This window comes from Gambusia affinis, linkage group LG22 (assembly GCF_019740435.1).
Source record: "Gambusia affinis linkage group LG22, SWU_Gaff_1.0, whole genome shotgun sequence".
NCBI classification, from domain to species: Eukaryota; Metazoa; Chordata; class Actinopteri; order Cyprinodontiformes; family Poeciliidae; genus Gambusia; species Gambusia affinis.
This window is the reverse complement of record NC_057889.1, coordinates 6,627,445-6,644,860: the sequence shown is the minus strand read 5'-3', so window position 1 is coordinate 6,644,860 and position 17,416 is coordinate 6,627,445. Positions and strand designations below refer to the sequence as shown.

Below are 17,416 nucleotides of genomic sequence, written 5' to 3'. Positions count from 1 at the left end.
GATGTAATATTCAGCCTACCAGTTCAACCAGTTAGAAAAACTTTAGTTGAAGCTTAATAAAAATGTTTTTTTTCCTGCATTGATAGAAAAAAAAGTCTTGACAAAATACTATAAGGACATGAACAGAATAGAAAAATAGTATATCAGAGCATGTACAAAAGTATACATACAGTTACTATGTTTCCACAGTGTTGAGAAAGTGCCTCCTGGAAAAACTTCTTTATAAACCTGGAAAAACTTCTTTATAAACCTAGCTAACATTTGAGTTGGTCATAAACAATGAAACTAGAACAAGAAATGTCTCGTATGAATCAAATCCAGTAGATTTCCAAATAAGCAACCCATACTGTATGAATAACTGGAGCAATGTATTTGGAGTCTGGACAACTGCTTCTCTAACCGATGGAATGTCGAACATTTCCATGGTGAAAATTTAATAATCTATAGGACTTTAGCACATTTAGGCAATTTCAGTCAGGTCTTTTGATTGAAATTCAACAGATGCTCGTTAGCACTTTTTTAAAATTACTGCCCTTATTTGTCTTCCTGGTTTTCCCCTTGTATCAGATCATCATTAGTTCATAGCATGATGATTGCACTTTTACTTCCTGCTGTTACGTGCCATGGAAAGGATTAAGTAGCAATCAAAAAAGCAATTAAAGCTTCTCTTCAACTTGTACCATACGGAGACTGTTCACTCATAAGCATAGCTTTTTGAAATGTATTAATAATTATTTAAAAAATGCAGAGCAAGCAAGCTGCATCTTAAATCACACATGACTATAAAAAGGATAGTTAGGAATAAGAGACCTTAAACTATTGCCAGAAGGGGTTTCTTGTTTAGACATTTGAAATTCCGATTAAAAGACATAGAAAGAATGATCTACTAATAGGGGCTTGATAAGATTTTGTGGGCCACCGCCCAAGATTTCATAATGTAATTACAGCACAGTATTTCTCATCAAAGTGAAATCTTGGCTGATTTCTTTTTTCATGAATTTCACACAAGCAATATTTGCTTAAAGCTACATTCACAGGTTTGCCTCCAATGTGAACTAACCTACAAGAACCTCACACCTTCCTGAGGTTTCTGTATATAGTCCTTTTCATTGCAGACTTGGGTCACATTTAATTATAAACAAAAATAAAATATATAAGTCTAAGCCAATGGTTCTCCAGTGTGAAAATGTGGACTGCACCCTCTTGGTTCAGGGTTAGTCTCTGGCTCAAGCAGAGGAGTTTAAATATCTTGGTGTTGTCTTCACAAGAGATGGGATAAAATGGGAGCTTGACAGACAGATTGTATTTTCATCTATAGTAATGTGGCATATGCTCCTGTCTGTTGGGGTGAAGAAAAAGCTTGGACAAAAAGCAAACCTCTCTCCTTCTTTTAGAGATTTTCCAAGCACATCCCGCTGGGACTAGACCCAGGGGAAAAACCCAGAACTCACTGGAGGGACTATATATTTTACCTGGGAACAGATCCCCCATGAGCTGGAGCGTGTCGCTGGGGTTTCCTCCTGGACCTGTTACCTCCACAACCTGAGCTCAGATACTCAAAAAGACAGAGAACATATAATAATGTCTGTGGTTTTTAAAGACGTTATTAGGGATTCATTTCAGACCCAGAAAATGCCAATGTTTCTTCTCACATTCTGTGGCTGTACTTCTTGAAATTTCAGTCCAGTCTATTCATTTTACTTATTTTACAACTCAACTTTGTGAGTTTTATTTGGTTTTCAGAGATTTAGTGGGTAATTATTGCTGTCATTTTGGGCTTAACAGCGAGGTAGCAACAGTTCTCGGGAGAGCCGTGCAATAAAAGTCAGCCAAAGCTTCCTTACCCATCTGCATTTTCTGTCCATTTTAACAGCGAGACCATCTGTGTTTGCCTCCCCTCCAGGCTCTTTAACTAATGCCATAGTCAGGCTCAATATAAACATCTCAGTTCTTCAACTCCCAATGGTCTGTTGTCAGTTTGGTAAACTATAAGGTTTTCCCTCTTCTTACTGTTGTGTTTTGAATAGTTTGTTGTGCCTGTTCCCCCACATGAAGAAAGCCAGTTAGATTTGGTTCTGTTACTTCCACAGTTGATCACATTCTAAAAGTGTAAGATTATGGGTGTCTAATTTAGCTGCAAATTGTTTGGCATTATGTCTAAGAGAAAAAGTTTTGGAGAGTGTACAGAATGTTCAAATTGTTTATAATCCTGGGAAGAAAACAGTATTAGTTTTAGAGCTGTACCATGTTGTTTGTTGCCTCTTATGTGAGGTAGTGTTGTCCTCTGTAACCTCTCTGAATTTTATAGATCATAACTAATAGAGCCAGAGACAGGGCTCTCTAAAGAGTGCCAAGCTGCTAAATGTCAGAATGTATGTGTCTGAGCATTTACTGAACCTGCTGTAAAAATGGCAACATATTCATCAGCATCCCAGTTGGGGATTATGAATTTGCTGTCAAACAGTGTTTTCGGATTAGCTGTGGCAGCTTTGTTTCAGCGACCTGAAATGATCGCTGTTCATCAAACAGGAACGGAACAGGCAAGGGCAACAAGGCAGACATTCTGTCGATGAGAAATCGGATTGCTTAGACAAGCTGTTGCTCAGACAAGTCAATTTTGCTGTCAGGTGCCTTTTATCATGCCCCTGATATAATTCTCGACTTTGAATTGGACAGAAGTGCTTTTATCTCACTGCAAGGCTGTGGCTGTTTCTCTCTTCATCTGAGAAATTAGTGGTTTTTGGCCATTGTTCAGACTCCCCACTCAGAAGTTCATAATCACAATGATTTGTGATTAAATCATCATCTTTATAAAGTTTCATGCAAACCAAAAAAAAAAAAAAGACAGATGGTTGAGTCTGGACCTGAAAACCCTGAAGGAAGTAATGATTCGGAATATGCCTCTACCTGTAAAATACAGTCAAAGAAAAAAATTTATTTTTAATATTTAAATTGTTTCTATTTAAATGTTGAAACAATGACAATTTTCTAGTAGTTTTTAGTTCTTAAACTTATAAAGATGGTAGCTCATCAAACCACTTCTATTGGCAGGAACTTTAATTATTTTCTGCATGACTTTATGAAATATGTAGAGATCATTTGGGCTCAATCTTCATTATAACTAATTCTTTCATTCAGTCCTCCTCAGCTCTCGTAGGGGCCAACCTCAGCACTTCAGTTCAGTTTAGCTCTGGACTTGACTTTTTTTTTTTTTTTAACAGAACCAGATTTCTCCTGCCCATTCAGTGATTGAATGGACAGAGGTTCCTCCAAAGTGCTTACATGCAAGTCAGTGGATCCACGAGGAAACCCGTGTGCAGTTTAATTTATTTTAATAAGTGCCTTCATCACATCGACACACCATTCTATCTACATATCGACACACCGTTCCATCTACATATTTTAGCACCATTCGTGCTTTGATCAAATCACCAGTGTTTGCATATGAGGGCTTAATCCTTTCTAAAACAAACTTATTTTTATGACTCCTTGTTGAAAGAAATTGCCTTGATATGCCACCTTATGTAAATAAGTGGTTTTTGAATCATTGAGTGCAGTGGAAGCTAGAATATTGGTTTTTAGGGAGCTCTTAGTGCCACCCCCTAGTGTGAGCATTTGATGTTCTGCTTTTGGCAGCACATTCTCCTGTGGGGGATTCCAGAGCTCTACAGTGTTGGCCTCTTTTGTAGGATATGATGTCCGCTGCTTTCATTTGTTCAGTTTAATCAGTCTTATAGGCCAGAGACACATTGGCTTCCATGCTTTAGTGCTGTCTCGTTTTCACACAAGTGTCACCCAGTGGGAAGTGACCACCCACAGATAAGCCAATATGCATTTCTGTCATCATACCTGTTGTTACCAGTAAAGAGTGTTTTTATGTCAATTTCAGCTTTATTCAGAGTACATTTAAAATGTGAATAACTTATACATTATCAAACATTAGATGTTGAATTGTTAAGCAATTTACAGATAATTATTGTACTTAGTACATGTGAGACAAACCATAACATTTTCAGTACTAAAATAATGTTCTATAATTCACCTTTAGACTGTTTTCTTGGGGTTCATAGTTTAATTTAGTTGCATTTATTGTTCCAAAGAACTGAAACTGTTGTGCTGTAATAATATATTGGAACTTACAGTTTAATCACTGTAAAATATTAATAAATAAGACTCAAGTAATCCAAGGCATTTCATTAAAATCCAAAAAATGGCCCTTTGACAGTTTGGGTACTTATAATGTCTGTGTTTTGTGTATTTAGGCTGTCTGGCACTTGCCTTTGATAATTGCATAATAATTGATGGTGATTCCTAGTTTGCTTAATTGGTAATCTTAATCATTTCGAAGGAAAACGTTTTTAACCAACATTCTCTCTTTCACTACAAGTAAATGTATTACTGTATGTTTTTCTGTGAAAACATAATTTTGTTGATATTTGGTTCTTCCTAAATAAATTTGAAAACTGCAAGTTTTTGACTAAATTACTGTTTATAATATATTAAACTGCATTATTAATGTTGCAAAATAATGATTGTTGAGGATTTTGTTAACTATACAATTTCAAGGGCATTGAATCCATACTGAGCATCCGAGGAATTTGTTTCAAGAATTGAGTAAACTTTTCCTACCCTGGTCCTTCTACTTGAGATCTACTGACTGAGATTAAGAAAAAAAAAACTTTATCAAGGTAAATAGACAAAGTGATGCATAAGTAATGTGTGTTCTGTAGAAGAACCAGCAAATTTATTGAATAATTACTATATTAGAATAAAGAGGAAACAAAAGACAGGGTGCTGATTCTTATAAATGTATATATTCTTCTAAATGTATGACCCAATATTCTATAAAAGTAATTCATTTTAAGCATTTGTTTACCTCATTTCAACTCCAATACAACAGTTTGATATTGTTTTTTAATCACTTTCACCATTAGCAGTCAATAATATGTAGAGCCTCAAGTCTTTGATTTTTGTTCCTCTTAAGTCCTTACACTTGTGTGGTGTTAATTTCTTCTGTTGTGAATGGGATTTAGGCTGGTCTCGAGGTTAATCTCAGCAGGGGGTTGTTGAAATGAATGTCCATTAATATGGGTACAAAGGTTGCCTCCACAGCGGCATTTGCTGGATGCTTATCTCGCCAAACACATGGTGTCCTTGAAATGTGTTTTCTTTGTTTCAGCAGCATTGAATAAGTTCAGAATTGATAAGACAACCATTGCTGCAGATGATGAAACCGCTTCTAAGAACTGTCCAGATGGTAATCTCAGTGTAAAGACTTGAAAGAAGAATGTTTGCTTTCTTGTTTTTGGCAGATCATTTAAACTGTGCAATAGAAAATCTCAGTAAATATCCAAGCTGTGATATGGTTGCTGCTGGTGATTAGATTATTTGACAAATTCAGGGTTTTTTTTTTATGTAGGTGACCACATCACTAGGTTAATGTGCATTTCTCTTACACCTGCCTTACCTCATGCTTTACTCATTAGGTTTTACTTTTTCCCCCATTTTCTCTTACTTGTTTATCATCAGTTATATCTATTCTGGTGCACCAGTGTGCAACAGAACCTTGGCTCAAAGGCCCCCATGCTGCCAGTGGGTTTCTCAAATAAACCCTATACAACGTTTGGGCTGAAACTGAGGGACTGCTCGTCTCCTAGGAACAGATTTATTGGACTTTTGCTGCCTTTTGTGTGTAATCCACAGCGATCTTGAACATTAAGTCTGCCCTGCAGCAAAAGCTGCTATTGAAATGAGGCTTAAAAAATATTTTAATCAAAGGACTTGCATTAAGCCCTCTGGAAAACTTGTTTTGCTTCTATGTAATCAGCAATTCTATGAAACTTTTGTCGATTAAAATTGCTTAATAGTGTAATAGGGAAAATATTTTGTGTGCATCAGCTTTTTTCATAAATCATGCCATCTAATATTTATGGATTATGGTTTCAGATGTTGCCTGAATGAAATAAGCTTTCTATAGCTGGGAGTTTCTTCATTGATTTGGTTTAATAGACTTCTTCTTTGTCTGAATTTCTCAGAAAATGCAAATTATTCCTAACAAAAGTGAATGAAAAGCTCAATATTTAACATGCATCTGTACTTTGTTGATGGAATTATTTATTTTGACCTTTTGAAGGGCTTGCAAAAACAGTGAAGCTGTTTCAAAGAAAGAACAAACATGCTCTCTGAATATAACTAGTCTTGGATGGTAATATTACAAGACTAGTTATTTTAGTCTTTGTATAAATGGAAATGTATTATGAAACACCATAAAGATACCTCAGAGATGTGCCACTTCTACTCAAATGTTGTTGCAATACCCCTAAAATAGCTTTGCATCATTTATGAAATGCTATGCAGACACTATCTACACCAGTGAAAATTCACTCACCATTGCATGTTAAATGCTTGGCAGGAGATTCTGCCTTACTTTTAAATTTAGCTAATGATTGTTTGAACCCCTCTTTTCCTTTTTCTTTTTGCACTTTCCTTTTTAGGGGTCGCCGCATTGAGTCCTCCTCCATCTAAGTCTGTCTTCTGTATCCTCTGTCCTCATTCTAACATCCTTCTACCAATATTCCCAGTGCCCCTCCTCTGCACAGGTCCAAGCCATCTCGGACTGGCCTGTCTAACTTTATCTCCCAGTCGTTTAACCTGTGCTGTACCTCTGGTGACCTCATTGTTAATCCTGTCTGTCCTTGTCACTCCCAAGGAGAACCTCAGCATCTTCAGCTCCGCCACTTCCAGTTCTGTCTCCCATCTAGATTATTTGAACCCTTGAAAGCAATAATAGATTGTGTAAAGAACATTGCCCTTTTAACCTCGTATGTTCAGATGATAATTATTAGCTGGGGGAAAAAAGCACAGTAGCACATTGTAAATTTTCTACTTTTTATCCAACTTTAGAAGCAGGATAAAATACTTTATAGATCTTTATAGATGTGACAAGAGTTGATGTTTTACAAAATGTGCTTCATTCATTATCATTTAGACTTCTGTAAAATATCCTATTAGATTAACCCACATATATGGCAGTTGAAGCCATTGATAACAAACCTCCCATATTATTCCTTGCAGCACTGACTACGTTTTTGTTATTGTTATTATTTAGGCAGTTAACCCTAACAGTTATTCATATAATCTATTTATGAATTTCTCAAAAATGTTCTTCAGCATTCTGTTTCATTAAGTTGAATCAGTACAATAAATAATGATTTGTCAGAAAGTATGTTAACACCAATAAGGTGATTCCATAGAGCTGAAACCTTTGCATGCATTAGGTGATCTGAAGAATGACGCATCACTCAGATTATGTGTGAGATCTTCTTTAAGATTCTTCACAGACTATTTATCTTCAAAATGTATTAAATGAGACCACTTTAAAGTTTTGCAAGTTTATCTCCCAGTAAGAACATTACTTGTACTTGCATTTTCCTAAAAATTGTCTTCTGACATTTTAATCTCTACACTGAATATACTACAGAGCAAAAAACAGATGTGGACATTCTCCAGCTTTTTGTTTACTTCATGTCTCTTTTTAAATCGATAAAAGCTAAATTTCCTCCAGAGGAAACATTGATTGTGTTAGATCAATTACACCCCTCTATTTCTCAACTTTAAAAAGAAACTCACATCAATGTTTAGGGGGGGGGTTTGATAACTTGTAACATAGTTTATGATCTTGTCCCTCCCTTTGTTCTAATTTGTCTCTTTTACCTGTTTTTTTTTTTTGTCACCTGCAGAGCCGGGGTTGTAGCTCTGGTGAGTTGATGTTGGATAGTGATGCAAAGAAAACAAACAAATCAAAAAAAAAAGTGCAGACTCCCAGTTGGTCAGACAAAATCCAAGCTGAGGTTGTAACTCTTTACATTTTTGCAGAGCATTAGCTCTTGGAAACACCCCTGTTGTTTTTATATGTTTATTTGTTCATGCTTTTTTTTTTTTTTTTTTTGGAACAAATTGCACAAACCATTCCACCTTTATAGCACTTCTGTTCAGCGATAGCTCCTCTGATGATGCCCCTGCTGCAGCTTTTCAGTCATACTCTACACTTGATGAGCGGTGCTGGGCCATTAGCATTTGTGTAGGCAGGGCAGGGATGTTCTCTGTGGTGTCATCTTGGATGAATTTCGATTTTGTTTTCTATAGATATCACTTTTTGAATCAAAATACTATGCGACATTTTTATTGCTGTAAATTTAATAGTTATCTTGATCCAAAACAAAAAGGTTTTAAAGAGCTTGACTGGAGTCGTTTTTTTATGCTAACACAGTAAGAGCTCCTGTGCCACCTACTATCACCTGTGAAAGCTTTTACTATGAAAATAGACTGACATAAATTGTCAGTTCATTGATGCACTTTTATTTCTGTATTACTTATTTCAATAGAGGTGGAAAATGGTTGAAGAAATGTTGTAGCCTGGTATATTATTTGAAGTATATAAACACAGTTAGGACAGCCAATCAGATAAGTAATAGTTCCTGGGACCAGTGGTGTGTTTGGTCTTTCAGTATGTTTACTTCAACATTATTGTAAAACTAACTAAAATCAAACTGCATTACATTTCTTGTAACTTCTTTGTTTCTGAACCACTATAAAAATAAATTTTTTTAAATCTTTGAATATCACTATGGTTTGATATTCTTAGATTAAGTATTAAACAAATTTCATATAGACACTTTCGTAAAATATATAGTTTTTATTTTGCCGAAAGCATTTTTGTAAAGAAACGGGGTGATATTTTTTCCAAAACGACTGTTGGCAAAAAGTTATTTATGCAATTATTTTTGGAGTATGATGATATTTGACTCAAACATCAGATGTACTTGTTATATATTTACGTTATTTTTCTAGGAAAGATTATTTGGGCCTTTGTAAAATAAAAAAAATAAAAAAAACTGTAATTGGCCACAAAGGAGTGTATTTTGCATATTTGCAAGACCACCACCTTAGAGGATGTTTGGCTCTTTTTTTGTCGCAAACGTATGACTAATCGATAATCTTCTGATTTTTTTTTTTTTATTTATTTATTTTTTTACAATTTTCTGATTCTACAATGTCAGGGAATATCTCTGTTTTATTATCGGAAATGTACGGTATGTCTTTTATCATGGAAGATTTAGGAATTCAGGATTAGCTACTTCAAGATTTCAAAACCAGATTTTATCTCAGTTTTTTCTTGTAAATATGTTAAATGATTCTCAAAGTTTAGAGCTCTTTGGCAGAAATGTGTTTTTATCTACAACGAGCCTAATAATCATTCATATTTTGCTTTTAGAAGTGAAATAAAACATTTGCTAATGCATTATCTGGATGCCTCCCTTTTTTTCCCCTCACACTCTGAAAGTCAAAGCCCCTGACATTCTGATTTGAAGCAGCAGGTAATTTCTATGCAGTGGCACCTCATTACTTGAAAATGAATGTGATAGACGAGAGATATGCTCCTGAAGGCAAGGTCGACACAGATGGTCTGTTGTTCGCTTCAGTAATAAACTTTTTTTATATGCAATCACTTATTGACTAGACCAACAATAGTAATGAAAGAGCAAGTGCATCAGGCAACACATTTTCATTTAGAAATGAATTTGAAGGCTGTCTGTTGATTGTACCTGCAGTCTGATAGGCCTTTCATAACGTTGTTGCCATGGTTCCTTTGGCATGGACTCATTTTGAGAAAATATCACTTTAGTTTAAAATGGTAGCATACAGATTTTAGCACACAGGGTTGGGAACAAACCTGAATGGATCCTCTGGGACTTTTAGTATATGCTGTTGACAACTTTTAAATAGTTCTTTGAGTTTGTGCAGCTCTTTATTTGCATCACTTTATGTGATTTTAATTCGAAATGCTACATAGTCTCCACGTAAAGCATTGAAACTGCCTTTGAATTACATAAATATTGATTTGATGGCTTCAACTAGCTATAAAAAAAGACGGTAGCATGTTTACCACGGAGTTGCATCACCTCATATATTCAGAATAGTTTCTGAAAACTGGTTTTTCAAATGGTTAAACTTTTCTACTTTTATTCATTATATTCAGCTCAGCAGTTTGAGGCATCCTTTGTATTTTTTTGTTGTTGTTGTTGTTGTATAAAGTACTGTCAATTTTGCATCACTGTTATGTATAATCAGAGGTATTTAATTCATTTGCTGATACAAAGTCCCAGTCATATGCTAAAAAGGTGAATGCTGTGAATGCTTGAAAGTTCCCTTTCAAAAAACTTCATCAGGATTGCAATGTCTACATTACAATTATGATTGTGTATTTTTTTATACTAATTGTAGACTTGGAATCTGGAAGCTACAAATCTCCAATCTGAGAAGTTGTTTTAGTGGGCTAATATTTTTACAAGCTCTACCAAATGCCTGCATCCACAGTTTCCCCTTAAGAAGATTGAAGCATATGATACAATGTCTTTAAGGGTGATTATTTAGACATTGAAGGTACATGGAAAACCAAGATTGCACATTATAAATCAAGTGCAGAGAAATATTCACTACCTCCAGTGTTTTTGAGTTTAGGATTTGCTCATAAATTCTTGGGCAAAGAATCATACATTTTAATTTTAATCTCTAGGTAAATTGGCTTTACTTGGTTCAGGAAAAGCTGTGTGAAAGTGGCTTGAGTTTTATATAATCCAGAAAACACAACAGCTCCACAAAATCCGGTTTTCTGTGTTTCTTCTGGCTTAGAGGCCTAACTTTCCACCCGCTTTCCGCAGGGGTGTACGAGGGCCGAGTCTAGACCCTCTTTACTTTTTCATGTGCTGTGACACTGCAGGTTCTCCTGAGGAATCCTGTCTGTTTTTTCACAAGTTCTCTCGCAGGAGACTTCTGTTACCTGGCAACCTGACAGTGACAGAATTTGGTCATCTGTTCCCGCCTCCACCCGTCGTCATGCCTTTACATTCCTCATGTTTCAATGCGCTTGATTCACATCCTTCGAAATGTCAGGCACACATGAATAATCCAAGTGGCAGAAGGAAGGATGCGGTCTCATACTGTACACTGGTGCAAGGTGAAACATAGTTGTGATGTAAAACCTGGAGTCAGGGTGAATCATTGTGCATAAATATTTGTATTCATCTCTTTCAGCCAGATATTACACCAACAGGACTTGTTAGTAGAGAGTCCATTTTATAGGGGTTTTCTTTAACTTTCACCCCCAAAAAGGTTCTTCATCGATTTGGTTCTTCACCGTGTTGATTTATATATAAAATTTGTTGTCCTATCTACAGAGGTACAAAGCTGGGAGATGTGACGACATCCTCAAGTGGAAGCCCCCCAACCTCAATTCTGTGGACTTTCGCCTCAAGATCACCAAAGTCGGAGGAGAGGGGTGAGTGGCTGTTGCCAGGACAACGCTCTGCCTGACAAATCCAATAGCACCTATGATTTTGTTACACAGCAGGGTTTGCACACTAAGAAAGCTACTCTTATATACGCACATATGTTTAAAGCTCTGAATATAGCTGTCCTAAAACCACGTTAAATTTCTTTGACGTTAAAACTTTCTTTTTCATTTTATGTCTTTTCTTCCCCCTTGGGGTTTAATTTCGTCCGCTGCAGTACAGTCACTCTCTGACAAAGATAACTTCTGTCTCCATCGTTGCCTGTGTGCACCCGTTTGCTATCTTGTGTCAGGCACTTTTTACTTGCTGTACAAACTTTGTCCTTCTGGTTCTTTCATTTTTGTGTGACATTAATTATTCATTTCCAGCACTGCAGATTCAAGCCCTGCTCCTGATAAACATAACTGCAGAAAAGCAATTTGGTTGTTAAGAAGATAATCAGAACCTTAAAGATATTTTGGACCACACAAATACGCTTTGGAATCTAGAAATGTCTTAATCTTCTTGAACAGTAGAAGTAAGGCTTACCTGTGGAATAAAATAAATAACTTCCCTACAACATGTTACAGGCCCTAAAATTGTTTTCCTCTGTAACTTTTTATTTTAGTCAATAAAACGTGCAGCAAATGAGGAAAGATTTAGATGACCAAAAGAAGAATGACCACAAATGTCTAGAAGTTCTGAATGTCAAATTAAGTACTGCTTAGGTGATGCATCAAGTTTTCTTCTTCTTTCACATTAATGTTTTTTCACAATATTCTCTGGGTATTTGTAGGCCTGAAGTACAGTCATTTCTTTAGGTACTTCTTGTTAACACAACTAGTTAATCTATCACGTCTCAGCAAAATAAAAGCTTTAGGGATCTAAACAAGATTAGCACAACTGGTTGAAGTTAATACTATTTGGAGGTGATTTGTCACAATCCAGTAGGTGAATTGGAGGTTGGAGCCAATAGTGCTGATCTGCTGAAAGTTCAAGGAAGGGACTGAGTGATTTGAGACATGCTGATTTTTGCTTTTTAACTGCATGGTAAATTAAACCAGTAGTGCATTTGAGCACAACCCCCAGGATGCGAAGCCAGTAGTCTGGTTGTTCAGTAGACTGTTCTTTTCTGTCGACTCAGAGCACCATATTGCCCCCCGTTGTCTGAGTTGTTGTCATCTGTCCTTTGAGAGCCTTCTGACCTCTGTGACTGTTCCAGCTCTTTAGCCATGAGTGAGCCCACCTCCATCTTACCAACAACAGACTCCGTGGATGACACCAGGGCACTGCCGCTCATTCTACTCTAAAAACGTCCAGCCTGTAAGCGTCTTTACTCCTCCCCTGTGTGTGGGAGAAAACAGACAATCATTGTTGCCATTTCAGATCTTTTTTTTTTTTTTTTTTGATATTTTCCCAAAAGATAAATTTTGCTGGCAGATTACCGATCACCACAACTTGCTTAGTATTGGTGTAGTTCTTTCAGATCTCTGCTTAGTTGCTGTCTGGAAGGGAGAGATGGACAGACTTGTTTGGAGGTAACAACTGTTTATTCATCTGCCCACACAATCAATCCTTGAGCACATCTTGTTGCACCACTGAGGCATACAGCCTTGAAAGTTTTATTACCTTCTCTGAAAGCACGCACAGAGGCAGACAGTGATTATTGTGTGACAGTAGGAGGGAAGAAATGGAAAGGATAAAATGGAAATATTGAGCAATTGCAGAGACATTGCCAGAATCCTAATTAAGGATGGTGCCTGAAGTATTGTATAGATTTCTGGATTCATGGCTAATTTTGGCCAGTATTCCCTCAGAAAGCAGGATGAGTAATGGTTGTATCATAGTTCATTAGATGCGCTGGGATTTTAGGAGCTTGGATTGCTTGAATTACCTCTCCCAAGGCTGTTACCCAAAGCTTCTCGTACCACCTTTCTATTCCGAGGAACCAGTGCCATTACAGCATCATGATCCATATGTAGTCTGCAGGATTCTAGACAAGTACATGCCTGAAAAAAGCATTAAGGTGAGCTTCAGGGCGGAGTGAATTCAAAACCTTGCCTCCAAAGTGAATGAAATTAGAAAATTGAGAAGAGGCTGGAAGACTGAGGGAGATATTTTATGCTCCAGTTTTTCTAACGCAGCAAAGAACGATTCGATATGTAAGATGCGGAGAGAGATGGGTTTCTGACATTCATGCAATCTAGCAGAATACTGCAGAACAAATCTTTGAAGTCTCTGTCATTATGAATAGATTTACTTCAATCACTGCAGAATTGTAGTTCAAGCCAGGTCTTGGTCACAGAGAATAATATTATTTAGAATTTTGTGTCGTGTCATACAAGGTGATAGCAACATCGTAGGCATTTAAACATTTATAGGATGATTATTGAAGGGTCAATAGTTTAATAATACATATTTTATAATACTTTACATCTATAGATACAAATGGAGGGTTTTGTTTGAGGCCATAGACTTTATGTTCTATCAGTTAAGGTTTTCATACCTCACGGTAGATGAATCTTTGTACAATGATAATAAGCTCCTTTATTGAATTTAGCCAGAAAACATTGATTTCTCTCTACAGGTCAGCCTCATCCACAAGAGTTAAAGTATCTTGGTGTTTAGGGTAAAGGATCAACATATACAGTATTTGTTATTGGTCTTTGTACATTTGTATCTCTATTTTTGTATATATGTTTAGTGTATTTATTGAAAATATTTTTGTCTAGTAAACTACATTTTAATATTGGCACTATTTTGATAATATCTGCTGGATTGCATCTCCAAAACGGCAGCTTTTGTGTGTTTTGTTCAGCAAAGGGTTCCAGTGATGGGGTCTTGCACATCCAAGATGCATATAGGGAGAGACAGATAGCAATTGTTGTCCAAATAGGAAGCTGTCAGAATACCCACACTGCCTCTCAGTCTGCTTACTGCAGTACTGCAAAACAACACATAAGTTAGAGTGTTCATTGGTCTGCTTCTTTTTCCTTTACATCACCATTTTTACATTGAAATTCAAGATGAATTATGGGGGGGAGAAAATCAAGCTGATGCTTCACTGATGTTTTGAGGAGCGTGAGTTTGATGACATGACCTCAAAATTCTCCAGATCTCAGTTCAGTCAAGCATCTTAGATGTGTGTTGGAGAAATAATCCATGAAATATCTACCTTTCAACTTAGAAGACTCAGTCAGGGTTGTTTTTGTAGCAAAAGGGCCACCAACACACCATTAGGCAAGTAATGACACTTTCTGGTGCTGGATGTAATTAGATAGTGTTCAAAAAATGGCTTAATAAAACTAATCTCCAGCTGAAAGCCATCAGTTAAAATGTCTGTGCCTCTGAAAGGTAATTTGCCTGATAAATGTTGGTAGACGACAGATGTTTAAACCTTTTAAAAGCAAAGGTGCAACAAGAATGGCAAGAAAACTTTACTGTTACTTTAGTAAGCTAATCATTTAAAGTGGCTCCACCTTGAGCATCAGCTTTCCATTATTATTCTCTAACTGAAAGTGCACTTAACGCTGTGTACTGCAGGTAAGACTGAATATTTATGCCTTTCTCAATGCTACTTAGAAACCCTGAGTTATACGCATGATCATGACTCCAAAATATTATACTCCTTCAATGGTAAAGCAGTTAGATGATGCTGTGTGGTTTTGTTCTCCAAAATTTTAATTTTAATCATATTTTGTTTATTGTCTGTTAAGTTTTGCTTTGATAATGGATTTGCGTAAGCAGCCTGATAAATCCTTAGACCAAGATATTTGCTGGCATTTACCCACTTGTTGTTTACAACAATTTGTCTCAACCTTTCTTTAAAGAAAGTGGAGGTTTTTATGTCATTTCAAATATCAGGACTTAGTGCCACTTTGATCCTGAAGTGTTTTGTGTGAAAGTTGAACTTTATGCAGTGAAAGAGCTTGTAAACATCCACACACCAAGCTTCTTCTGGTAAGGCTTTCTTGATTTAGTCGCATTTGTTTCAGTCTGTATTCCAATCCCTTTGGTAAAACCTCATTTACTTACCGTTGTTTAAGAAAAGCTGTCAAAATGAAGGTAATTTCGTTGTTTGTGAGTGCTGCAGATTCCTGAAGCCCTAGAGGGGGTGTTCAACTATTGATGGAAGTGGACTTTTCTTGGCACTGGACAAAGCACATTAAAGTATGCCTATTTGCCCCCCTTAATGTCTACTGCTGCTTCCTTCCTCCCCTTGCTAGCTATCATTACGCAGGAAGGGGGTGAGAGCGGCTGGGAGGACGGTCTCCAATTTCAGCTCCATTTGAGAGCTGAGAATTAGCTGGACCAGACTGCGGAGCTGCCCTGTTGTTTAGCTGTCCATTTGGCTTTGCATCCCCCTCTATTTCTGTGCTAAAAATGGGTAACATTAGTTTAAAAAAAAACCTGTCAGTGTTTGTAGAAGCAGTTCCTGAAATAAACTGCAGACACAATTAGTTGTCTTTTTATGGTGGGCAGGGGAAGCAAATACTATGCGATTAAGACATCTGTTGGTAATCTGGGAGGTACAAACGGTTTGTTCTGGAAATATTTCGAAATTGACTTTGTTGTTGTTGTTGTTGTTGTTGTTGTTTTGGCCATCACTCCCAGTATTGACGTATCACATAAGAATTGATTGTAAGTCTCTTGGGGGGAGGGGTAGTTTCAGTTCCTGTCTAGTCTCCTATGTGTTATCTCTTTTTAGGAAGGCTCCCATTGCATAAACCATTGTTTCAGCAGAGAACCAATTTCAGATTAATCTTTAGGCAGTGACAAACACACTATTTGTTCCCATTTTATGGGAGCAAATAGTTATCAACATTTTGAACCCACAAAAAAAGCTATTATCTACAAACTGGCCTTACAGTAATTTGATTAACCAAAGAATGATGCTTCTCTGAGGTCCTGAGGTCCTATCTTTATTAGATTTTTCCTTTTTTATGGAATAATTTTAGGTACTCTGTCTCTTGTAAACACTTTTAGGTTTTGACATATTTAGCTCACAGCCTTTCATAATTCCTAATTTTTTCTTTGAGGGCAATGCACATTTTCTATTAATAACTCTTAGTGACTATTTCTTTGTTAACTTTTAGCCTACACAGCTGCTGTTGTTTGTACCAAAACACTATTTTGTTCACTTTGACCAAAATAATATATCCCTATGGGAAATTTAGGATCAACGCAATCCGCAGTTTATTTTTCATCTTATTCGTAGTAATATTAATGTTCTGGAGTTGCCTGACTTCGGTCCTTATTTAAATTTGATAGAGAATGTCAATAATACCTGAAGCTACATGTTAAGGTAATAGTGAGGAGGCCTTCCAGCCTCAAAGATTTTGTCCTCATCACTGAAGACAAATCATCACAATACCAATTGAAGCATTCAAGAAGTTGCTCTGCAAATAGAAAGAGTTTTGTTTCTACAATGTAAATTAAAGTTTTTCCATTGATTATTGAAAAAGGACTAAAGATGTTTTTATGTGCCAAATTAATTAAAATGAAAATTACACAGAGAGTACTGTTAAAGCCAGTGTGCTCTGTTCTTTGTATTGCGGTGCTGTACTGTGAACATGTCCATACTGTAGTGTACTTTGTGGGTAGAGGGACATCAAGCTGTGCAGAGACACAGAAGGGCTCAGTGAGGTGTAATCTCACTTCCTTATCATTCTGTTACTAGCTGGTAAATGGAAGTGGAGTAGTGGTTTCTTCCCAAGGCCGATAACACTCACATACTTCGGTGTTAAGATCCTGTACTGGGGGGAGTTGCTGGTGTTAACCGTGATCTTTTTGTCTTTCCAGGCTATTACCACAGACTGTCGGCTTGCTCTACGTTGGAAACTACGATAGACCTTTTGCAACTATGAGGGTGAGAACATAAATGTGTTGCTTTGTTGGATTCATCTTTATGCTGACAATCCAAAAAGCTTCCTTCATTCTACTCCTCCTGCCTCACTGTTTTGAAGTTAACTGCTTTTAATTTAAAAGTTTGTGCTGAATCAATCTATTCATTTGATTTGCCTGAGTAATTTTTTTTTTCATGAGAAGCTCAATGCAATTTCATTATTAAAAATGATTACATTGCT

The 17,416-nt window shown here is 36.6% G+C and overlaps 1 protein-coding gene across 1 annotated transcript in view; it reads left to right on the top strand.

The window, feature by feature from the left end:
* Nucleotides 1-17,416, top strand: part of rngtt (RNA guanylyltransferase and 5'-phosphatase) — an 83,563-nt gene that overhangs the window by 52,965 nt on the left and 13,182 nt on the right. Inside the window, exons 13-14 of the mRNA XM_044106861.1 lie at nt 11,238-11,338; nt 17,133-17,199. Of these exons, the coding sequence (XP_043962796.1) occupies nt 11,238-11,338; nt 17,133-17,199 (168 nt within the window). The remainder of the gene's footprint in view (nt 1-11,237; nt 11,339-17,132; nt 17,200-17,416) is intronic.